Source organism: Gymnogyps californianus, chromosome 1 (assembly GCF_018139145.2).
Source record: "Gymnogyps californianus isolate 813 chromosome 1, ASM1813914v2, whole genome shotgun sequence".
NCBI classification, from domain to species: domain Eukaryota; kingdom Metazoa; phylum Chordata; class Aves; order Accipitriformes; family Cathartidae; genus Gymnogyps; species Gymnogyps californianus.
In genome coordinates, this window is record NC_059471.1 from 202267112 (window position 1) to 202293081 (window position 25970).

General features: G+C 42.3%; 1 protein-coding gene across 2 annotated transcripts in view; it reads right to left on the minus strand.

Moving 5' to 3' along the window:
• Window positions 1-11010: 11010 nt before the first annotated feature.
• Window positions 11011-25970, minus strand: part of KIF21A (kinesin family member 21A) — a 95133-nt gene continuing 80173 nt past the window's right edge. For both annotated transcript variants that reach the window (XM_050892480.1, XM_050892472.1), the window contains 7 exons: window positions 25039-25175; window positions 22352-22532; window positions 21814-21978; window positions 21021-21138; window positions 18254-18424; window positions 15008-15207; window positions 11011-12268 (listed from right to left, as the gene is read on the minus strand). In XM_050892480.1, the coding sequence (XP_050748437.1) occupies window positions 12175-12268; window positions 15008-15207; window positions 18254-18424; window positions 21021-21138; window positions 21814-21978; window positions 22352-22532; window positions 25039-25175 (1066 nt within the window). In that variant the 3' untranslated portion in view covers window positions 11011-12174. The remainder of the gene's footprint in view (window positions 12269-15007; window positions 15208-18253; window positions 18425-21020; window positions 21139-21813; window positions 21979-22351; window positions 22533-25038; window positions 25176-25970) is intronic.

Here is a 25970-nt window from a genome sequence, read left to right on the forward strand (position 1 = left end):
TCCCGTGTCAGTACTGCCCTGAGGCAACGAGTCCCACAGAGTAATCACACACTGCAAAATGAGGATGTCTTTGTTATTTATCGCTGCCTTAAAGCAAACAGTTCCCGGCCTTTTACTCTCTGTTCTTGAGGAAATCTATGCTTTCTTAAAGCCTTCATGCTTACACTTGATACTACCTCCTCCAGTGGTTGCTGCTGTTAGTGGCAGGAGTAGAAAGGAGAACAGTACTCAACCTGAGAGCATGTGCCACTAAATAACGCAGAGGCTCCGTTTTGCTTCCTCACCTGCCTTACAACAACCCAGTATTTATTTATCTCCTGTTTTTATTACTGTAGGGCCCTGGCCAACGATCGGCCAGTTTCCTGGTAGAGCTGCAAGATCAGCTAAGATAGCGTGAGCGAGGATTTATTAAACTAAAGCCAATTACAAATTTCTTGACAAAACATTTTGCCCCGGATCACGCCAATTTGCCAAAACAGTTATTTTCCAAGCATCATGGGAGCAGGGAGAGGTTCCTCGCAGCCTCCGCTGCCCCACAAGGCCAGTAGTTTGGGAGCTTCACCTCCAGGGCGGGAGACCCAGGCCCCAGCCCCTGTCCCTCATGGTTCAGATCTAAGACTTGCCACCTTAAATCAGCTGCAGGTTTCTGTTTTTCCCCAGCAAAACAGAAAACACCTGACATCTGTATGGGAGCGGGCGCTCTGCCTGCCCGTGGGTCTCATCTGACCTCCTTGGTACCTCACCAGCGAACGTGTGGAGGTGGCACCTCTTCAGCCCCATGGCTTTGGAGAGCTGCTGGCACGGGGAAGGACCTTCCCTGGCCACCAGTGAAACAGCAGCAGTGTGGGAGAGGGTGAAGAAGAGGAGCAGGAGCAGGCAAGACTGGATGGGACAGAGAAAAGGGCAGCAGTGGAGGAGAAGGAGAAAGGTAAGAGGGAGTAAGCCAAGAGGCATTAACGGGAGGAGAAAAGGAGGCAGCCCAAGAGCTCCTGGTCCCGGAACCCCCCAGCAGCGCCTGGATCGTTTCCCTGCACGACCCTGTCTAATTTTTGCCCCATGCAGTTGAAGCGGCGGCTGTCACCTGATTACCTTGGAGCAAGCTGAAAATGTGGTGGGACTTGTCCTTTTATTCTTGCTCCTGGCTCTGCATGAGGTTTGCAATCAGCTCTTAACGTCTCTCCCCTCACATAATTCATTCCTCTTCCCCATTATTGTGATTACATGGAGCCCTGAGTTTGTCCTGCCCTCCTTGAGCTGGTGCTTGGGTAGCTTGGCTACAGCAAAGGCTCCTCGCACACAGCAAGCGGGAGAAACGCCTGTAAAGCACATTCAGGAATACCTCAAAGTCTCTGCTGCCTCTCCCCTGCAGTGTTTCCAATGTAGTATTAAATCATTCCTCACAAGGAGGAGGCTTTGTGCACACGAGTGGCAGAGCTAGGATGGGGTTTTATATCAAACAGACAGATGGGGAACCTGCCATCAGCCACCCCATCACTGCAAAGTCTGTGGCACAAAGACACTGATGGCAGGATAGACTGCACCACAGAAAGGAGGGGAGAGAAATACAAGAGTGGACTTTGAAAGAAAAACCCAAACCCATACCACGTTTCTGCTCGGGACAGGCTGTTCCCTCCTCACATGGACTGTCAGCTGTACCAGAGCACGCCGGGGATGGTGAGGGATTTTAGGCTTTTTCGGGGGAGTGGGTCATCCAGCAATGCAAAGCTGCTGGTGAGGATAAGGAGCATCATGTAAAACAGATTTCTGAGGATTTGGGATTGCTTTACAATGGGAAAACCTTCCTCAGAGACGTTAGAAAAGTCCAGCAGAGCGCCCAGACCTGGTTTGGTTAGACACGAGTTATTATCCACCCACACTCAGGGAGTGCAACTGCAGCACCTGTTGAAGAGGTTTTATTTGCCCACATCAACTGTTCTAAGCAATATTTGTGTGCATATGAAGATTAACGATCGATTCAGCTGTTCATTGAGACAGCAAGGCCATGGCCGTTCACATCTTAAAATAGGAGACTGAAGTCCCTCCAGGTGTTATGTGCTTGCCTGTTTCTCAGGGACACTTGCCTACACAGCCTGCCCTGACCTGGCACAGCCACGGAGGCCACCGGCTGTGCAGCTCGGCGCCTGGCCCCGGGCGTGCTGGGTGCCCTGGAGCAGCAGCTCCCACCTCTGGAGGGAGCCCAAATGAAAAGATTCGGGTTTTAGCACCTTCTCTGCAGACTGCACCTGGGACAGGGACAGGGGATAAGGCAATGATGAAGATGCTCTGCAGCGGTTCCTGCTGAGCCCTTGCTGCAGCTGCGGAGCACGCTCACACCCACCTCCCACGTGTCCAAACCAGCCTTTGGGCAGGTTGAACTAACATGAAAAACTACTTAACATGGCAGATGCCACCGGTGCTCCCCTGGACCCAGCCAGCCAGTGCAGTCCCTGGTGGGGATGCTCCTGTAATGCTGCTTACTGAGGGTTCATCCTCCCCAGCCAAGCAAACGCAGCCACCCATGGCTTTTAGGCCGGGATATATAACCTGCTTCCCTGTTTTGAAAGAAGATTTCCATCTGCACATCTCTTCTGGTGGCTAAGGAGGTTGCAAATCCCTCTAAGTCAGGCTGTGGAGGTATCCCTGAGCATCTGCACTCACTCACTCTGACAGGACGGACAGGCAAGCAAATGAAAGGGAAGCATTTTTGCTCCTGACACGGGGAATTTAACTCCAAATATGATTCAGCTGTGAGAGGAATGGCTCCCTGCCGGGTTGTGATCCTTCAGTCTATAAGTACTGGCTGTGCCATTTCACACGAAACAAAAATTCCCGGGAACATATAATTTCCCTTTCTATATGCACAATCCTGTGTCTCTGTTGATGATAATCTTTCAGTAGCAGTCCTGACATTGTTTGCAGGATAAAAACTGCACATTATATTCACTTGCAATTTCCTCTTTTTGGGGTCGGTTGGGTTTCAGAAGAACTCCTTTACCTGCCTGAAGGCAGCATATGCTTTTCCAGCAGCGATGCTCGATAGCAGAGCATCCCTGCTGAGTGCTGCGCCGATGCTACTAACCAAGACTGCCCTCTACCTCCCCAGGCTCTGCAGCACATCACTGCTGCACCCCATGCCTGCGCCGCTGCTGAGCACAGATTTTGGGGGACAAGGGGTACCCCACTGCCAGGGGATATGGAGAAGGCTTCCCTGGGCCCATGGCAGGCTAGTGAATGTGCCTTCCTGGAAACCTGCTCAGCAGGAGCCGACTTGTGCTCCTCTGCCTCTCGCTGGAGTTGTGCCTTTTGCAGCTCAGTGGATCAAATCCTGCGTCTCTTCACAGCAGGCCCCTTCCCTTAACTGGGACATCCCAAGTTTGAGGATGCCCTGACTAACCGAGGCTAAACCCTAGGGGTTTGGGTGAAGATGAGGAGGGCTGAATGGGAACGGGCCATGAGCTAGCCACTCACCATGTCTCGTTATGCATTCACCTCTTACATCATTATTCCAGTTAATGAGCCTTTACAAAAATCTCTTATTACAAAGAGAAGAAAACTGGGCCTTTAACGTAAGCCTACTGTTTTCACAAAGCTGTTAAGTCTAACGAGGAATTAAATTATTTTTGTTATCGGAGTAATGCATAATACATTCATTTACAATAGCCTGCAAAAAGAAAACTTTACAGAATTGACTTTGATGTGTATAAAAAGAGATGCCACAAGATTGTAATTTAAAAGGATGGGTAGCTAATTAAAAACCCAGTGCAGTGGTTCTATCTGCAAACTCAAACTATTCCAGAGGCTGTATTGTCTTACTTGCATCACATGTGTTAAACCATCCTTACATTGCTCGCAAAGATAATGCTTATATTTTGAGTCTGTTTAACAAAGAGTTTCTTGGAGGGGGGAAATCTGAGCTGATTTTTTAATTTCTTGTTTTGGGGTTAGATTTTCTAATGCGTAAAATGAACCACTTGGATCCCAATGACCTTCTGGGAATGTGCTTGCACTAGTGGTGGGGTACAAGACGGGCAGAGCTGGTGCTGAGGACCCAGCGGCCGCACATGTGTCAGGGGCTTGCTCTGAAGCAGCCCGGTAGCAGCCGGATCGCACTGCGTGTGCTCCCAGAGCACACCTCCCGGTACGGTCGTGTGGAAGCGACCTAATCCATGCTCCTCAGGACCACTGCAAGGTCAGCCAATGCACAAGAGGTGGGTATAATCAGGAGATCCACGTCAAAAGGAGCTGCTGATCTGAATTAAAATGCTAATATAGACACAACCACAGCCTGATACGAACAGTACTCATATTTCTATGTTCTGTGCATCTCCTTCGCCTGCCTGAGTCAGGCAGTGATAACCCAGAGCAGTCTGTAACACTGTCATTTGTCACCACAGACAGCCAGAGACTGCTGCTAACGCCACGCTGTAGCATCCCCGAATGCAACTGGCAGGAGTGCACCCTGATCAGGACTCTTGCCAAGTAGCATTACACACTAGAGATGTGTTGGTGGAAGCCAAGAAAATGGGAAATTATGACACCTGGTGACATTTGCTAGTGAGGGGAGCTTTTGCTGAAGTTAAACTTACAGTACCAGCTTGAGAATACAGCTGGTATTTTTGCAGAGTGACAAACTAAACCAACAGATGCCATTCACTGAAATCAGTGGACGTTAGAGGCTTACAGCCGCTGTGGCTTTGAGTTTTAGTTTCCTAGACCTACCTCTTGGAGAGTGTCAGGAGATTTGGTGCTCAATTTCTGACATACTAAAACACCCCAAATTTCAGAAATCTTAGTTCAGTGCTTTCACAAGTTGAGTCTGCCAGCGTCCCAAGCTGTGAAATTGTAGCCTCAAAAGTTATTTGACTTGCTGAATAACCTTTCATACATGCACGTAGATAATTGTCTGTTATACAGGCACATACTCCTATTAATAATGAGTGTTTTCCAGGGACAAGGTATAAATCTGTATTTATGCCGCATCTAGTTTGTGCTTGAGCCTGTGTCATGCAGACCCAAGCAACAGGGTGTGAGGAAACAGTGCTCGCCCCCTCACATTTCATTTCTGTGAAAAGCGACATGAATGACATCTGGTACTCACAGCACAGTGCCAGTGCTTTTCCTCTTGATCCTGAAGTGCGAAGAGTCATCTGCAAACTCCACGTTGTAGCTGGCCTCATCGGCAGCAACCCCGGGGGAGTCGATCTTGAGTGGGACTTCAAACCGCTGTCTGTTGGGGTCGTAGAGCTAAAGCAAGGCAAGAAGGAGGCAGGTTAGCTCATTCGTTAGCACGTGTTGCTTTGGTTAAATGATTCCCCCCCCCAAATACTCACTCTGAACCGGAGTCTGTCCCTTGTCTGGAATTCCACTTCCAAGACAATTTCCGAAGAGAGACAAGGCCTGGCGCTTGTTCGGTGTTACCCTGCGGCAGAAACACATGCTGGTGCCCACCGCAACCACTCGCTGCCTGCGAGCACCCTGGCGTGGGCTGGAGGGAACAACTCAGCTATTCTATGATGTCAGCTCTTTAAAAATAAATCATTGACTTATCAAGAGAAATAATCTCTGAGGTTAGCTTAGGCTCTTCTTGCCGTTAATGGATAAAATAGGTGCTACTGAAGCGAGGAGACCTCATAGTCTCCTGGGACACAGCTCCCAAGGGGGGAGGGACCACCCCGTGCCAGCGTCTGATTTCCTCACCGGCAGCGTGGTGTGGGCACAGGACCCCAACTCTGCATGGCTTATATGCAGGGAAATATGTCCATTATCCTCCCCGTCGCAAACTGAGCACACGGTAGCGAAGCAGCTTGGGGAAGGTCTCCGGCGAGCTGCCCCCGGGGCGGCAGCGGCGGTCACCATGCAGCGCCGGGCTGCAGCACCGAAGGAGCCGCGCGTGCTTACCTCCAGCCTTTGGCTGTCTTCTCGGTGTTCCCGCCCAGGGAGTAGCCGTAGGGACTGTCCTCGGGGAAGAAGCACCAGGGAGCGTTGGCCACGTTGGTGGCGCAGGAGGTGCAGCCCCGCGCCTCGCAGGCCCCCTGGGAAGCTGCCGGCTGGGGGTGGCAGTCGATGTGCTTCTGCACCGCCACGGCCCCGGCACACCGCCCGTCCTGGCCTGAGCCAAGGCACCCGCCTAGGGCTGGACACGGGGACAAAGCAGTCAGAGCAGCAGAGAACCATGTTAAAAAAAAACCAAACAAACAACAATGCAAACTTCTTTAGTTATTATTTTTCTGTTGTGTTTTTTCCCCGTTTTGGGGCTAATACGCATGATTCTTTTGACTAAGATGACGGCAGAGCAGCGTGCCTGCTCGTCACTGAGACAAGAGCAACCAGTTTCTTTTACAAGCCGAGGCAGTGGGTCTGTATTGTTCAGTGCTCAGAGCTGCTGGTGCTCAGCTGAAGCACGACTCGCTTGAAATACTTACGGGAAGTTAAATAGCAGGCTAATGAAACTGCTGGTGAGGCGTGAGAGCAACACTTCAGGCTAGCTGAAGAGGACGTGTACTTCAATAAGGACCAAAACTGTTATCAATACTAAACCGCTACATTTTCTGTATACTTACTCTCTCTCATGTTGTACACAGAGGTTATCTATATATATAGATACAAATATGTGAAATCACCATGCACCTGTATGATATATAAAAATATAAAAATACTGATTATATATATGTTTGTACTGGGTTTCTTTTCTATATTGTATGACTACTACATATATGTAGTATTAGTAGTTTGTGTCAATACAGGTATGGTTATGAGTAAAGGGAAGATGCCAGCAGCAAAAGAAAAGGCACAAATTAGTCATTCGCAGAATCATCCTGACAAAAACCTCTTAGTAAGGTGCTAAATCTTTTCCTTTTTGCAGCTGCAGGTCGAGCCCTGTGGTTCCCCTGCACAGAGCGAGCCTCCTGAGAGCAGGAAGACCACGAGACCAGCTCCCTGCCATGCTAACAAAACGCTCTGTTATCAAATATTCTTAAAGAGAGCAAGCGTACTGCAGGCAGCATGCTTATTTTGAAGCTAACTTATGTCATTTTAGTCATTACAGTAATATTCAAAGATTAAATCTACTTGAACAATAATGGCTCTTTTCCATAAAATGACTAATACCTGTGCTTTAAATTTTTTTTATGTGGACTGTTGTGTGCTTGAAAGCTTAAAACATGATTGCTGATGCAGTCTGGGCTTCTCCATATAAAGAACTTCACAAGCAGATGTGCACAAGCAATAATTACGTATACTGGGAAATTTTACAGAATAAAACTGTAGATTCACTAGAAAATGCCATCATGCTGCGATGCCGAGTTGATTTCCAAGTAGGGGATGGGAATGCAGAAAAGCAGGAGCTGAGTGCCACCTACATTTGTCTTTTGAGAAAACTCTCATCCCCCCTTTGATGCAGGAGCGTCTGACGCTCAGGTCTGACGCTCCCGGGATGCACAGCAGAGCTCGCTCCTCGCTGCCACACCGCCTCGTATCACCTTCTAGAGGCAGGAATTAACGGGTGAAATCTTGTTAACCTTCGCCAGCTGCCAGACAGGCAGGCTTGGCTTCCACCTTTGTTTTCCGGGGTGGACAGTCATGCCCCACAGGCTGGCTGCTTTCTGTCCAGCTTTCACCCCCAGTGATCTGTCACATAGGAAAGCCCTGAATTCTGATCCTCTTTTTCATCCAAAGCATAATAGGAATATGAACATCCCTCTGCAATCCCTAAATTATTTCTTCTTGGAGCAGAAATCAGGGAGGATTCATCAATGGTCTGATGAAACACTGAAGACTCTGGGCTGGGTGAGTAAAGCCTTGCCTTTTTGTACTGTGTCCCTGCTGCAGATGTGGGAAAGACAGACAGATTGCAAGCCCCATGGAAATAACCACCCTGCCTTTGTACCACTACGTGCTGAATACTCCTGCTTATTGAGGGAGATGGAAGGATTTCAAAGGCTTCCCGCAGCCCTCTGGATCCTGAGGTCCTTAATCCTGTGCAACTGCAGAGGCTAAAAGAAATGCCGCACCAAGCACCAACTCTGCAGTCAATGTATGCCTTCTGTGTCCAGCAGCTTTGCACTGCTGTGCCTTGCATGTTTGCATTAACACCTTGGCAGATAAAGCACAAAATAGAGTAAACCCATCACATTTCATTTCGGTTTGGGTTTTTTTTCCTAATGGGAGTCAAATGCAGCATCAGTGTTTTCATTGCTGAAATCAAAGCATATGACTGAACATACTACAGCAGATTATTAACTCGGCATCATTTTTCATAGCATAGGTTCACGGGAGACTTTTATCAACTCATTTGTGTCATAAAATACTTTCAAAATACTTCATAAGAAGGATATTGTGAATGAAAAAGCTAGTTCAAGGGAAAAAAATTTGCCCAAGCAGGAGCCAAGAAATTTAATCCCCCCCCCCCAGCCCCATCAAGGTGAAGCTTACATTTTCCAGCAAATTTTGAAAACAAGCACTTGCAGGTATGAGCAGCTGAACAAGGCTGCAACCTCATTCATCCCTTGTTCCTGGATTTACTTCTATTGTAGTACAAATGGGATAGTAGCAAGTAGGAAGATGCGATTTTCCTTCCCTACTTTTTAAAAACATTTTGTTTTTAAAATCTCTGCATCATTTTCACTGCATTTATGGCCTATGTCTGTAAACATACATGGAAGATGAAATGCAAACAAGCAGTTGAATATAGCAATAGCTATGGCTACTTGCTGCTTTTCCATGATAATTTTCATGGGAACAGAAGCTAAAGCAAGGAGTTTGAAAGATATATGTGAAAAATTGTCCCTACTGATTTTTAAAAACTGACTTCAATTTTGTGAAGTTAGGCTAGAAAATGCTGCAATAAGGCATAAGCAAGGAATTAAAGGATTACCACACGCCTTTTAATTTAATAGTGTTAGTCTTCATATTTTGGGTTCATCCACACGTTTCAAAGGCATTTGCTGCAGAGGTTCCCTCTTCCTTTACCTAGCAACATAGTAAGTTGTATTCTCCCTTTATGAGACTCTGGACTGAATTAACCTCTGGCATATTGGGGTAAAAAAATCACAGTAAACAAACTAGTGAAGCACAGGGTAGCTTTCAGCAGCTGAATGGTCCCATTGACTCCAGTGTGCCTGTGCTGGTGCCCAAGAGCTGAATACACTATTGGACTGGGGTATATTTTTAAACAAGCCAGCCCTGTTGTCTTCCCACAGAGTGACCTCGGGTGGAGTTCAAGCCATGCCCGTTCTCTCGTTTTCCATGTGAAAAGATCGCCTCCCCTAATAGCTCTTCTGTTGTTACCACATTTGTAACTTGCTTTTGAAGCCTATCACGACATACAAGTGTCATACATTTACCTGCTAGCACAACAGCCAAGAAACACAGGCTCCTCATCCTCTCCATGGTCAAAGGCCAATTTCTGCAGGCAGCATGGAGCCTTTTATACAAGGCAGAGGCACGATCAGCACTTGTTCCGATACGTAATAAGAAACATTCCAAGTATTTTCTCAGCATTTGTATCTCACATTAGATTAATTATAACACATGACCTTGCCTGTATTTAAGAACCTATCTAAGCAGATAAGATGGGATGTAGTTACTAATTTGTCCAGAAACTTTGCTCAACTTCTGAACTCCAACTTTGAGAGAGAACATGATTTTCTCATGACTCTTAAGAATTCTTAGAAAATTTTTCAGAGACCACCTTCATTTTTTTTAAACAAACTCCTTCAGACAGAGTCCAGTGCTTACCTGTTTCTGATTTTATATTATCTTTTGTCACATATGTAGTTTTATATTACAAACAAAAAGTTTGGAGAAAAACAAACAGTTGAAGAATTCTCCATTAAAACAAGACACTGATACTGTGACCTTTACAAAATGACAATTTTCTTCCAATTACTTGATGACAAGAACTTTCAGAGTAAAGCTGTCTTCTGTGGTAAGATCTGGTTTAGGTGCAATGTCTTCGGGGGGGGGGGGGGGGGGGGGGGGAGAAATCTTTCTATACACACATTACCTAAGTTATATTGGTGCCTATCAGGAGACAGCTTCGTAAAACAAAATGTCTGTGCTGTCAAGCATCACCAGAAAGAAGCATCTGTGATCTGAGTGCTGCCACGACAGCCCCTCACCACATGGCCCGTTACAGCAGAGCAGCCTGACAGCAGGTAGTCAGTTCCTAGGTTTGTAAGGACTTCTGTCCTGCAGTTGCAAAACAGAATATTCATATGAATCTTACACGCACACTAAAACACCCACAACTGCCGAGGGTTCCCAGATGACAGCTCCAAAACGAGGGGTCACCAAGCTGTTGGCATAACTTGTGTTGCTTGGCACAGTGGGTGGCCTTTACCCACTGGGCCAGGCGGAACAGGGACCCTCCGCTAGGCACACAAAGCCTCCCACATGAGTCTTGCGTGTAAATCCGCTCTCCACTGGGAGTTTTGCTCAAAGTTGTGACATGGTCCCAAATCTTTTATGTGTACACCTCTTGAGTAGTCAAAAAGCATGACAGGTAAAGAGTAACTGGTATTGCTGCTGTTTATTTTAACTAACGTATGCATTGTTTCTTAACAATATGTATCATTACTCGTTTCTGCCAAAACTTGGAATAAATGAGTAACCTCAAATCGCAAGCAGTATGCGTTTTCATCTCCCTTCAAGCTGAGCTGAGAAGGAAATAATTCCTCTAAGATCAGTAAGAGGCATCAGAACTTTTCTTGGTTTGACAGACCATATGTAATAAGGTAAGAAGTGTCACCTCTTCAGAACAGGAGCCATCTGCTTCATTTTAAGTCTGTACTGTACTTAGTATGAGGGAATCCTACTAGGGTTTCCTAAATACTATAAAAACACAAATAATGGCCAACGAGAACACAGACGTGGGATACCAGAACAACTTAAGGGCTATATTACTCGGCAAGCTATTCTACTGTGTAAAATCGTGCATTTTATATTCGGGGCCTTTGCAAGGGAAGTGAATTTTTTATAAGGAAATATGATGAAAAAGGCAAAGAGAAATAGTTCACATTCACATCTTTATTTAAGTGTTACCTACATAAGCTATAATTTACAGACTGATATTTTCCAGGAAATAAAAACCAACCAAAAAAACCTCAATATCCAAACACTGTATCTGAATCTACATAAATTTTTAAAATTTGCAGAATTTACAAATTAATATTCAGAGCAGTGGGGTAAATTATACATCCTCCCTCAATATCCACACTCTAAGAGCTTTAAAAGTCATACAGGCACAAGATAAGATATTTTCTTTGTACAACCATCTATTTACATAGCTTTTTCCAATACACGTGGTTCAGTTCTCAAAGTAACTGCCAAGGTTTGCAAAACAGTGTATTTAAAATACATTTAGCAGCATATAAAATTAGATAAAAAGGAAAGACATTTTGCTTTAAAAAAAGAAAATGTGAGATGATAGAAACAAATCCATAAGAAAAATAGATTAAGATATATTTCTGTCATGACATTAAGAACACCTAGTCATTACAGAATATAGGCAAAACACTAATAAAACATACCAATTTATGAGCATTTGAGTTCTAGTCCTGAGCACAGAGTATACATAGCTGCACAACTTTGGTCAACAAGGATTATATGCTAACATTAACACAAATTGTACGGCATTCACTGTTAGCGGGATACAGCCATGTCAGATAGATGTGTCATTAACAGCTTCGTTCCATCTTTTATTCACTCCACTTTCCTAACAGTGTAAGTGACCTTTAGAATCTTGAAACTGCCTGTCGTAATCAAAGTTATTACTGGGACATCATCATTCCCCGGCTACCCTAAAATGCAAAACAGCTGATCATACTGGTGAGTGAAATACAGCAGAGCACTTTTGTTATATACTTCAGGTTATAATTTTGAGATGATCATTAGAGAAGACTGATTTCCAGTTAATTTAAACTGCAAGTGTTACGTATGCACACAAATTCAGCCATAATATATAGACACATATGTGACCATTGAGACACAAGCATGTTACCAAGAGGTTATTTTTTTCTTAAATACAGTACATATTTTAAGGACAGCAGGTCTAATAGAAGAGTTCACTCTTATTTGTCAGTTCCTTCCAGTTATCAGTGTTTACCTAATAAGCATGCAGCAAACTGCATAGAGTGCACCTCAAATTCATCAATATATTCATTTATCCCCATCATTTCAATTACTGGCAAGATCTTCACTTGCATCTCCTGTATCTGAGATCTGTCCATCTATTACATTTCGAGCTTTCCAGACCCTCACAGTCCGGTCACTGAAAAACAAAACAAAGCAGTGTTAGAGCTAGGTAATTAAATTGGGGAGGGAGAGAGACGGGGCAGGGAGGGGGCGGGCAGGCAGGGAAGCTTTCTTAAAAGCTCGAGTGTCTTATTCAGAAAGGCATTGTTGGCAAAATAAGATTTCCTTAATGGATATGCAAGGGTCATTCCACCTCCAGGAGACTTTGTAATCTAAAATGTACATTTAAGATTCCCTAACCTTATCACAGCACTGGCTACTACCTTTAACCATCTAGGCAAGTATAAAGATTATACGTCTAAGGAAAGTAAAATCCTACTCTGCTGTTACTTAATTTTTTAAAATACAGCTAATGGTAATAGGCTTAAGTAGAGTAACATCAGAGAGGAGCTTCCATCATGTAACTATTTGCAACTCAGCAGACCACAGGCAAACAGGCAGCGCACTACAGAATTAGAGACATGCTCAATAGGACAAGACTACTTCCTGCCATTAAAAAAGTGTGAAAAGTTGTAACAGGTTAAATCAAACAGGACCTGAAACGTGCTCCGTTTGCATGAGAGGTGTCAGTCTATAGTAAGAAAAGGTAAAAAAGCACAGAACCACAACGATACAAAGTCCTAACCCCCCCGCCCCCCCAAAAAAACCAAAACCCTTTGCCAGGTGCTGGAAAGCGCATACCAGTGAGCTGGCGTTCAGAAGCCCAGGAGAGGCAAGCTATAATTCTGTACTTTTGGCAACAATCACTATTTACACAATTTTAAAGTATGTGTGTCGTGGTTTAACCCCAGCCAGCAACTAAGCACCACGCAGCCGCTTCCCCCTTCCCCCTCCCAGTGGGGTGAGGAGGAGGAAAGAGGCGGAAAAAAAAAAAATAAAACTCGTGGGTTGAGATAAGAACAGTTTAATAACTAAAGTAAAATATAATACTAACAATAGTAATAATGAAATACAATAATAATAATAGTAATGAAAAGGAATATAACAAAAAGGAGGGAGAGGAAGGGAAAAAAAAAACAAACAAACAACAACAAAAGGAAAAAAACCACCAGTGATGCACAATGCACAATGCAATTGCTCACCAGCCGCTGACCGATGCCCAGTTAGCTCCCGAGCCACGATCCGCCCACCCAGTTAACTCTCCCCAGTTTATATACTGGGCATGATGTCATATGGTATGGAATAGCTCTTTGGCCAGTTCGGGTCAGCTGTCCTGGCTGTGTCCCCTCCCAGCTTCTTGTGCCCCTCCAGCCTTCTTGCTGGCTGGGCAGGAGAAGCTGAGAAATCCTTGACTTAGTATAAACACTACTTAGCAACAACTGAAAACATCAGTGTGTTATCAACATTATTTTCCTACTAAATCCAAAACACTGCACTATACCAGCTACTAGGAAGAAAATTAACTCTGTCCTAGCCGAAACCAGGACAATGTGTAAGTAAAGTATCACATGGAATGTGTTACAAAACTCTATTATCATAATTAAAAAGTAAAATAAAGAATTAGTCTTGTTAAATAGCAATTTATCCTGTGCAAGAGAAGTAGAAGTTATGAATTTCTCATAAACATTGAGTTATATGACTAGCAAACATTGACTCATGTATTCCTTATAACCTCTGCAAAAAAAGCCAGGAGGCAGCAGTCAGGACAGACTTTACCACAGTATAGAGGTTTTCTGACTTGAGTCTTCACTTCACTGTAAATTGTCAGGAATACCCTAAGTTCTGTAGACCTTCACCACAATGTTACAAGTGCCAAAAGGCTGGGATTTTCTTTCACTAGTAATAAAGAATAAATTTCAGGTACATGTATGTTCTAAACGTATTAATAACCTTTAGGCCAACAGAGACATAAGCTTTGACATCTCTACCCCTATCTATTAATGCTTAAACAGAAAAATTGGCCACCAAACGTGGAAACTTGGCAACTTTGAAATCCTGCTTCAATTCAGAAAGACCTGCTTTCAATTCAGAAGGCCAGAAGCTTCCGTGATTGTCACTAGAAGATAACACGACAGCTTTCAGAGCTCCCGTGCTCAGACTACGACACCACTAAGCAGGCTCTGCTGCCGTCTCCTGCACTTTCTCCAGAATGAGGTATTTTTCATGGTGAAGTGCCCTGAGGTTTCAGGTACTCGATTTGCTCACTTTTACTGAGGAAGCAAACATTCAAATCAAGGTGTTTAAAGTACAGTAGGACAGCTTGCAAAGCTTCTGCTATATGCCAGCACTTAAAATCAACCAACCAAAAGAAAAAAAAAAAACCAAAAAAAAAAAACCAAAACCACAACCACATACCATGGCTTTTAGAAAAATTTCCACAGGTCAGGAATCAGTCCTAGCAGTAAACAGCCCAACTGTAGAGACAAACTGGTAAAGTTCTCAACTATTGCCAAATTATCCCTGCCAACCTGTGGTCTCCAAATGTTTTTGATCGTGCACCCCTACCACTAAAAAATTTTTGAGCGCACACTCCCATGTGTATTCATTCATTTATAAATTATATACATGTACTACTGAAGTTTTAATATTTTCTTCCCGCACCCGAACGGATCATGCTGTGCATCTCCTGAGGTGTGTGCACCCCACTTTGGAGATCACTGCAGTAGATTATTAGCATTTAGGGGCATGGACCAGGTCTCCCCACGCTTGCTATGAAGCGACTTACACAACTGAAGATCTCCTAAATGCATTTTGCATGGACAGAATTCTAGCAGGAGCTATGGAAAAGAAAGATTCATGGAGAAGAAAAACTCACTCTGCTGCTGTGAAAATCTGGCTGGAGTTGGTGCAGATTGCATTTATAGGGCTGTCATGTCCCTTCATCTCCCCAATGGGTGCGAAGGTATCCACATTCCAGAGCTTGAGGGTGCCTCCTCTGCAGCCACTGAGCAGAACCGGAGCACCAGGTACCAGGCCAAGAGCACACACCCAGTCTTTATGAGCATTAGGAACTTGCTGAAAAAGAAAAAGCAGGCAAGTCTCACAGGGCTGCAAAAACTTCCAGAGGAGCGAGCACAGAAATGGAAAAATCCCAAGTTCTGAGCCTGATTCCTGTCCTGCAGTAGATTTGCTACATGACTCTGGGTATATCCCAGCCCTGTGGCTTCTCCTCCTTTAGAGCAAGGAGGGTGGTATCTTCCATGAAGCTACTTCTATACCACGAGTCCGTTTCTCTTTGTGAAACAGTGCTGCGAAACACAAAGAAAATCCAATATGCACAGCTGACCTGATGTGGAACAGAAATTAATTTAGGATAACACTAAATCTGCATATGTTCAAATGCGTATTTGAATGCATATTTGAACATATGGTCTCTGTATATGTTTCAAGTCTGTCTGTAAAACAGCTATAAAACACATAAAAAGAAAATCCAAAATACTGCTCAAAAAATACACCAGGGAGGCAGAAACTCCTTCTATATTTGCCTTCCTCCTTTCTTCTTTTCCCATTACACATTATAAATTGATTTTGTGATGTAGCACTTAACAAAAATACATTAATTCTTTATTGAGGAAGGACACTAGCTTTTTACTGCTAATTCAGAAAGCAAAATGCTGCACAGACCGGCTGAGAACAACATCCATTTGGTACCAGCACTGAGGAAATAATAGCCCAAGTTTGCTGTCTTTTAAGGGGACCAAGAGTGGCTCTTCTCCAGTTCAGTTTGGTAGGAAACTTTCTTTGCTGCCTTTCTCATATTATGGAGTACATTCAGCTTTCCAGGATCATTTTGGCACTTTATCTATAATATACACTGCTATCACAACAGTGGTGGTCTGGTCCTGTAGTACTTCATGAAACTGGGAGGGGGAGAGGTTCTTATAAATCTGAATTTTGTCACAGCAGTGTTTTGTGGTTTGGATGTATAACACCAAGTGAAGTAGATGATCTCCTAATTCTTTTGAATAGCATGTTTGTTAAGTGATTTTCATCAATTGTAGAGGATCAGACTTGTTTAACACATGTACGCCAAACCAGGACCTCTGTTGAAATGTTAGCATTTATACTTTAAAGCAGCTCAGCTCTGTTTCAGGTTTGGGTTTGGTTTTTTTTTCCCCCTTTATTTAAAAGTCAAGCGTACACACCAAAAGAAAGTTGCAACAACAGAAATTCTGACTGGATACGAGTGAGGGGGAAATTCATACAAGAGTAGTTTAAGGAGTGCAACGGGTCACCCAGAGCAGCTGTGCAATCTGTGACCTTGGAGATTTTGAAAACTAAGCTGGGCAAGGCCTTGAGTAACCAGACCTAACTACAAAGTTGGTCTTGCTTGGACCAGCACGTCAACTTTGCACTGCGTGACCTCTAGTGGGCCCTTTCACCCTGAATTACGCCATGATTAGCAAAAGTAACAGCACTTTTCTTCATTCCCTAAAAAGACAGCGAATAAAAATTATTTCTGGTGTTTTGTCAAATGCTTTAGTCTCACCTCCTTGAAAAACAAACAACATTTTATAGAAATAAAAAGAAAGAAGGAAGCGTGAGATCATTTTTATTAAGTTCTACTTTTAAAACCAACAAACAAATGGGAACATGAAGTATAAAAATTATGAAATGCACATATACCAAAAGGAAAATAAGAAAAGGAATACTAGTCCACTGTTACATACTACTTCACCCCCACCACCGTATTCTTTCTAATGTTGAATGAATTGCAATAGCAAAAATGCCTATTGCATTATATTTTAATGAGCCTAAAATGCAAGAGTGAAGACGCTTCTTACAACTTTATTAAGGTCATTCTGAGAACACAAAATCTTTCCTGTTCCTGTGGTCCTCCTGTTTTTGCTAACAAGCTGCTTAATACATTTCCCTAGACAGACTGATATGAGGGTAGATGTCCCAGTATGGCCAAGTGAAGATTTTCTGTAAGAAGCTGAGTTTCTGAATCCTTATTTTAACTGTGAAGTCTTAGTAGTATTCTGAAAAGGAACCAGCACCCAATTGGACAATTTTGAAAGAAGGTCAAGAAAGTCTGTATATTTATGGAATACTAAGTATGCCCATATAGAAATTTTCTTCTTAAGGTGACCGATCCATTATTCTCTCATGTCCCCAAATTTTAATGTTCTATTTGTTTCCTTGCCGTCAGTCTGCACATTAAATGCACATAAAAGACATGCTCCTCCTCCTCCCAAAAATTATTAAATGATTGGTATCTAACCAAACCTTTGCAAAAACAGCAGTATCTTCCAGCATTTGTTTTTCCGCCTTCCATTTCTCACACAGTCTCAACTTAAATAATTGTATCTCTACCTCAACAACCTCTTATAAGACCTAAAAGAAGAGACTGGCTTATAGCAAGTAGCCAAAAACCAAAGTTCTCCATGTCAAACAAATTACAATGAACTTCAAAGTTTCCCTGGATTTGAGGTCCTTTTTGCTCTGCCCCCCCCCCTTTTTTTTTTTAAATGAAAACTTACAGCAAATATGTTCTAACAGGAAACAGATTATTATGTGTGTGTTGTATTTATTACATAACACATGCATTGTATAACAAGATGAATGGAGACCTAAGGAGTAAGCTTTTTAGAAAAAAGACTGGGTGGAGTGAGGTAGGTTGTAAACCCTCTTCACAAGAAAATATTCTGTAGCCTGATCTAAAGCATTATTTGTCATTAATGAGTTCCCAGTCCAAAATTTACCAACTTGTCAATGACAACAAGGATGATATCCAATGGTTCCGATCGCAGAGGAGGCAAGTGCTGCCTTTAATCTGAAGCAAAAAAACCAAAACCCACGTACTCAGAGCTAAAATAGAGGGCTAACCACTTCATCAGAATTTCCTGACGTTACATACACTGAAAAGAAAAGCAATTGCATTCCTAGTGTGAAGATCAAGTACATTATCAATTTCTTTCTTAGTCAGTGCTCTGTGCCTTCCCTATTAAAAACATCAGTATCTAAGTGAACAGTCATTGTACGAGCCTGAATATTTATGCAGCCTGAAAAAAGTTCTACAGCATGACTGTCACATTAGCTGCATGATTTTTTCTATTACCTGAAGAAGGTCTTTTTGAGCCAAATCCCATTTCTTAATTCCATTATCTCTGGATCCACTAAAAAGGTTGTCTCCCATAATAGCAAGTGCTTCAATGCCATCATAATGAGGAGGTTCAAAATTGTGTGTAGGACTTACACTTCCAAGAGCCCCTTCAGTCACATCGAACATCTAAAATAAATAAATAAATAAATGATCAAATATGTTAAGCAAAATTATCTGCCATCTAACCAGCTTGGAAGACACGCAGCAAATAACGTCAGGGGAAAAACCTGGGAAGTCTTATTACAGGCTACTGTATCATGATGTATATTTGACAGAATTTACCTACCAGAACCACTCCTTTCTCCTCTTCTACCTCTTGCCTGAAGCAGGAATGCTTCACTGACTTCAGAGAAGACTGCTCTGGGAAGAAGTGCTACTACTTGGTTATGAAATACACAGTATCTTCACAAGAAAGAGCCTATATATACACACCGCATGGTGGGCTAGAGAAACAAAGCTCATGAGTAAGTATGGGAAACATGACTCACACTGGGAGAATTGCACAGGCAGCTGCAGGAAGAGGCATTAATATATTTTTCTGGACAAGGTGTTTTGGCAAGGGTTACATGCCATCACATGCTGACGCTTTCCATGGACTAGACACACCTCTCTCCTTGCCTATGCTCCAAGAATGGGGTCTTAAAACAGACTCTTTAAGTGAGGCCATTTTAACAATTTAAGGCATAATCAATCCCATCAGGTCTTTGTCCCTAGAGCAGCAATGTAAGCAACCCTGTTTCATTTTGCATTGTAGCGAGCCAGAACTCACCCAGTTAGACTGAGCTGAGGAGGAACAGATGAGCCGTAACTTTTTAAACCACTACCTCTGTTTCACAAGCAAATGTCAGATTTCATCCCCTATTATTTGCTCTTCATTGACCTTTTAAAATAAATAAGCTTAGCAGCAAAAAAGGGAGAGCTTGGCAGTGTAAAAGAATACCGTATGTGAGTTTAAGGTATTTTAAAAGTTACCCCATTCAATTAACATGCATCAGTTCCAGTTGTAACAAAAAAGTTCAATGATACACCAGAAAAATTAGGCACTTGGACAGCAGTGACTAATATTCCTGGCTCAGTAGACAAGACAGTAGTTTCATGTAGCAGGGGAAAGCAGTATTTGTGACCAGACCTACTACCCCAGTGGACCTACCCATGTGCAGAAGCACTGAGAATTCCCAAGCTGCTGCACTGACCACGCACATACAGATCATTTGTACTATCCAAAGTGGCTTGACAATTATGGACACATTCACCTTGCAGAACACACACTACTCTGCAGCACATACACATGGCCAAAATATCCCTGGATATTCTAGTGGTATAAGTCAAGAAGCAGACAGCCTCATAAGGATTTATGGAGCCTGTCCACAGCAAGGGAGCACACAAGAATGGCAGATAAACTTCTCTGACTATTGACAGCTATGTTTTTCCAAATGCCCTTCCACGTCCTTGCTTGTCACATGAGTTGGTAGCATGACAAACTTGCATTATATGATCACATCCTGTTGTCCTCACAGAGGTTCTGTACTCATTGCTGTGCCAGGATGGTAGTTCCTAACTAACCCAGTATTCTGCACTGTGCAGACAAGTAATTATTAGAGTGCCTCTCTCTGTCACCCTGCTGCCTAAGAATCCTCTGGCCTCTAACCATAGGGATTGCTGATAGGATTCAAATCCACAGACCAAACCATCAAGCTATGCATCCACCTCCTAAGGCTGTCTTCTGAGGCCAGCCCAGTGCACAGCCAAGCATCCAAGAATTGCAGAATAAAAAAGATAAAGCCTAGCTCAATGAGAAAGCTCACTCAGGTTCTGGCTCCTGCTCCACTCCCAGATGTGTTAATACACTTTTTCCAGTGTGTGAGAAGTATAAGACCAGAACAAAGGGTACCCCCTCATAACAAGCTAGAGTATCTTGCTCATTCTCTCTTTGGCTTCATGAATCACACGTTCTTTGCAGCGTGAGGGTCAGCTTTATGGGGAAGATGATGTATAGTTCCCATAGTCTGGTGTTGTGGGTTCAAATACCCCCTGGATGAGGTGGGCCAAAAAAAGAAAGAAAAGAAAAAAAAAACCAGAACCCCCCTCCCCAAAAAACAGATGCCCTATCCTTGAGTGAATTAATCACAATGCCAAGAAGCAGGATAGTATCGTAACACCACTGGCTGTGCTTTGAACACCACTCAGAGCAACATGTGTCCTAATGAATACACCAAATAGACTGGGCACCTTGGCTGAGATGTGCTGACCCCTCTCTCCTTCCCCACTTCAGAACTCAGGTAACACTTAAGCAAGAGCCTGGGCTGGACCCCAGACTCTCTTCTGTGGGGAGCACACAGAGCATCTCTGCTGAAGCAATTAGGTTAGCACTCCAAAACAGAGGCACTGACTTAAGATAGTTTCAAGAGCTAAATGCTACTTAAGAGTAGGTGTTACGAATATTTCTCCAAGACTTCATACCCCCCATGTCCACCTTACTGGGGATTAAGAAAAAGTTTAACTACAGACAGCCATCCATCCATGTTCCATCATGAAATAAAAACAGCACTGAAGTGATAAGCGTTTATTAAGACTGAACATTATTCATAATCTATAACTGATGAAAGAATTTCCATCTTGGCTATCACATTTCAGATATGGAGATGTGAGTCACTTCTGCTGAAGCCTGCATCCCACGCTAATGTAAAGAGTTAAAATAAATAAGCAAATACTAATGGTTTACCTTTATATAATGATCCTTTGAACCAGTGACAATAAGATCTTGTCCATTGGAAATTCGATCTACAGTAAGGCACATAACAGGACCCTGGTGACCCGTTAGCTTTCCTGTAGACTGAAATCTTCAAGAATAAGAGAAGAAATGAGGATTTGTTATTTTTCCATACATCCAATACAGTCTATAGCACAGTTTCTGCCAGAACAATTTTTTTATTTCCCCCTATGTCTTCATTATTCATCCTCTGGTTAACATATACTCTATTGCTCATATCCACAGGTAAATGTTAAATCTATGTTAAATGTAAACAGAAGTCTCTATTTATGTAAAATGAGAATTAAAAAATTTAAAAGACAAATCAGACCCCTCAAAGTATTCTCTGTATTTTGAACGCACTCTTTGGGTAAAGGTTCTGTTTGGAAAAGTGCTATTATATATCACAGTCCCATATTATATTACATGACATCAATTGGCTTCCATCATCTCATCAACAATTACTAGTCAGGATTCAGGCATCTGTCACGTTACAAGAGTCTGTTCTATAGTGCCTGTCTTAAACAAAACCTTGTGTTTTTCCAATCATTTTTACTGAAACAATTCACCATAACCTTAACACATGAGGAAATCATAAGCACCTCCATTATCTCAGTAACCACCACAGCATGGATTATTTGATCCATATCTTGACCATATTTTGTCCAGGTTATCGACATTACCATAAACAGGAAACACTTCACTGACTGTTTCATATGCACATGTAACCACCTAAAGAACATTCTCTTCTGCTGGTGTTCAGTACCTTTTCAGGTCCCACATCCTCACTGAGTTTCCAGCAGCTGCATAGAGGAATGTGCCAGTTGGATTTAGTGCAATCTGATTGATCTGGTTCTCTCCAGCTGGGATGGTGACTGTTCTGTTAGTACTTCCTGAACACACATCACCAGGCATCGCTTGGCCTGAAGACCTGAGTACAGGGAGAAAGGAGGAGAGGAAAAAAACCAACCAACCAAACAAAAAACCCCAAACTCTACATTAGGTTCTCCCTACTTTGCATACTTTTTAAAAACAAACTTATTTACCTGAGCAAAAAGGCTACAAGCCAATTGTGAATACTGAACATTTGATAAAACACTATAGGTGTGAATGCAAATTGTTTTGTGTTTCCAGATATTACTAGTACTCCATACTGACTTAGCCTGAATTGGTAAAGAAAGCTTCCAGCCCCAGAAAACTGTACTTGAATTACACTGTGCTGCACTATTGAATTAAATATAATAAAATTGATCTAAAATTAACACTCATTTAAACTCTTGGCATTTGAGGTTTAGCATACTTACGTCAATGTCCGAATACACTTAGCAGAATCTCTGATGTCCCACACCTTGATATAGGAGGTTGAGACTGTGAAGACCAGGCTAGTGTAGTTGCAATATTTTATAGAAACAACATTATTTGGATGACCCCCTAGAGACATAATCTCTTGTCCAGTTACCAGATTCCAGACTTTACAGGTACGATCTAAATAAAGACAAACAAAAGGGGAAAAGAATAATAAAAAACCCAAACAGAAAAAACTCATGTTTTCCAAAACTCAGTAATTTAAAAAAAAAAAAGTACATGCATTCATTTGCACTTCATACATATCCCTCCATTTAGGTAAGCACTGCAGAAAAACAGCTAAATTAAAGAGGTCTTAAAGAATACACATGGGCATCATCTACCATCATCAAAACTAAGCAAGGTTAATCATTAAATGTTGTGTGTTCAAGATGTGCATATTAGCTCCCATAGCATTTTAAAAGGATAAAATTCCATCTCAAGGAAAATGAAGTAAAGATACAGACAGTTTAGAAGCTGTAAAGTTTGGATCATGACAGATCAAGAGAAGAACCCAGTTTTTAATTCAAGAATTCTTCATCAAGAACATAGTTCAGGAGGGGCTTTGAGGCTCAGCATGGCTACTGACTGCCACAACAAAACTACAAAGGTGAGAAGCGATCCAAACTATTCAGTGCTTTAGGACCCTCTGAAAATCCCAGGGTAAGCGCTTTAGTCACAGTTTTCACCCAGTAGCAAAGGAATTTAAATACTGTGACCTTTTGTGCACTAAAATCCCAAACACATAGAAGTTTTCAAGAATTTTGCAACACAAATAGAGAGCACAGGAAGCTTTCTTGTTGTACAATGTCTGCATCACTCCATATATTTTAGAAGTACATTTTTACTAGAATAAGTACTGGGAGGATGAAGAGAAAGCTTCATGTGTAGACAGTAGTTATAATAGCATGAAGAAGGTAAGTATACCAACAACTGTCAGCCACTTTAAAAATACCAGCTATTAAGACTAAAGCCCAATATCCGTAATGCACATGAAAGCTTACTGGCATTCCGGAATTGGCACCCACTGCTAGTGTTATGTGATGTCAGTGAGCTGAGACTTTCTGCTGCAGCAACAATTTCCAAAAGATTTAACCTTATTTTAGTTCAACAGCTGTCTACACTCTTGAGTACAAGTGTACTTTGTAAACTTTTCCCCTCCAAAAATATATACAGGAAAAATTCTTCCATAAGTATGGGAAGCTAGCATACGACAAGAAAGAGCAAATATTTACAACATCTATATGTTGTAAGCATATGCAAGCATTTACAAGCATCCACATGTTAAAAAGCGAAACCAAACCAACCCACCTTTAGAACACAAATCCAGATGTAAAATTAAAAAAAATTTAAAAAGCCTTCCCCCCCCACACAGAGCCACTAAGTTAAAAATCTCAATACAAATCAACTAAGCAACATTTACAGAAGCTAAATGTATGTCCTTTTTTGCATTTGTATACACTTGCACAAATGCTGAAACGTTGGCTTAAAACTTGTAAGACCAAAAGTTTGCCAAATCACTGTAAGAGGGTGTCTTGGTATTTTTAACAGCCAGCTAGTAGAATAGCCACAGAAACCATACCCAAATATTAGCAGTGGAAGACCTGCATCTGATGGGGTTATCTCTATATTAGTTAGGGATAAAAAGGATGCCCTGAAATTTCAGAGTTTATTCATTATCTGAACTGGTGAAAAGGAGAGTCTCCCTGTCAGTAGGTGTTAACGTCTTCCCAGCCACCACTCTAGTTCACATTAGCTTTGATACGTCAAGAAAAGAAAAAAAAAATTAAAAAAAAATAAAAATCACACATTATCACACAGGTTCTATTTGGGAGAAAAAGAGTCTGCCACAGTTTCAGCTGCACAACTAAGAATATAGCAAGTCCTCTACCATAAGTGCCTTACACGAAAAGGCCCAGATAAAAAGAAGAACATGCAAAAATCACTTTTTGAGCAATATTAAAAAGGGTATTAATGAAAAATAACCACTGAGGTCTGGTTATGTTATCTTCAAGCCAAACTGAGTGATTACAATGGAAAGTCACCAAAGACAGGAGGAAAATGTTTTCTTCCAAAACACTGTTTCTACCAGCTTGAAGAGTTCCTAGACTGGCTGCACCATCCAGTAAGGAATTTAGTGACTACTAAAAATCTAGCCTCTTCCACAACAGCCATACAACTCTTATACCCACAAGGGACAGGCAACAAGACCCACAGGGGAAGCAGAAAATGTCCTTAGCTCTACTTGAAAAATCAACTATGGCATGAAGACTCTATTCAAACTCTGTAGGCAGCACAGCCAAAGATGTGCTAATTCCCACCGCTACCCCTACCCTGAGGCTATTACTTTGCATTGCACATCATGTGTGCACGTTACCGTGACTGGTTCCATCGTATCACTCAACAAATGTTAGTGTTATTCTTGATAGTTACTTTTTCCACTACAAATAAACAGCCAAATATTACACATTGGAATTAAAAACCTATAGATAATTACTGTAAATCCTTCTTCAGCTTATGTTGCAAAATGGATCCTCACAATTTTCCACTGTGTTTACAGCACTAAGCACAAACTGAGAATTTCACAATATCCCAAGCTGTCAAAGCAGCCTCTGTAGGCAGCACGGATGCATGGAGCTTGCCCAACCTTTAGATCCAGTGAAGAGAAGGTCATCAGTTGCATCAACACAAAGCACAGCCTTGGTATGTCCTTCAGCTGTATAGATACACTGAAGCGGGGATGATCGGATGCATTTTGAAGCAGGGAATGGGTTAATTATCCCCCTATAGGAAAGAAGAGAATGTGAGTTCGGCATAGTAATAGACGTAGATAAAATTAATTTACTAAAATGTAAGGAAAAAAGTTAATCTAATTTTCTTACATGCGAGGGCAGAACAGCTGAATGCCTTTCATAAACTACATAAGGATTTTCACTATTTAGCTTCAGCAAGTGTCAACTCTGGACTATCAGTTAAAGGAAATCACATACAAAACCAAACAAATGAAAAAAAGACAAAATGCTGAATGTTGGGTACATGGGAAAGTCTGTGTAATGCTGAAAGAACCAGGATGCTTACAGCTCCTGGATGCCTAGGACCAACCTTAAGACTGCAAATTACATAAACACATCTTAATCTAAATAGCACGTCTGAAAAATGGAGCAAACGTAATGTACACTGCCAATTCCAAACTCAGCAGGCATTTCACGTCAACTGCCTTCTATGGGCAGGCTTGGAGAACTGCTGCTAACTTGCGTGCCTGAGGAAGGTTCCTACTGCACCCCATACCCAACGCCACACTTGTACTCAAATGGCTAAAAGGGAGTATGGTTGGAGTACAGATACCCCAGAGGAATCTTCCTGGGGATTTATAGCTAGTTCTGTGGTAGTGCCAAAAGACTGTAACTCAGTCCGGACAAAAAAAAAAAAAAAATAAAAACAAAAAAAAAAAATCACAGTACATGACAAATAAAAATTTTTTAGCAGTCTAAAATCCCACGCATACAACTGCACACACACATGGACCCCACTGATTTCTGTGAAGTGTAGAAAAGCCTCAAGGTAATGCCCACAAACATG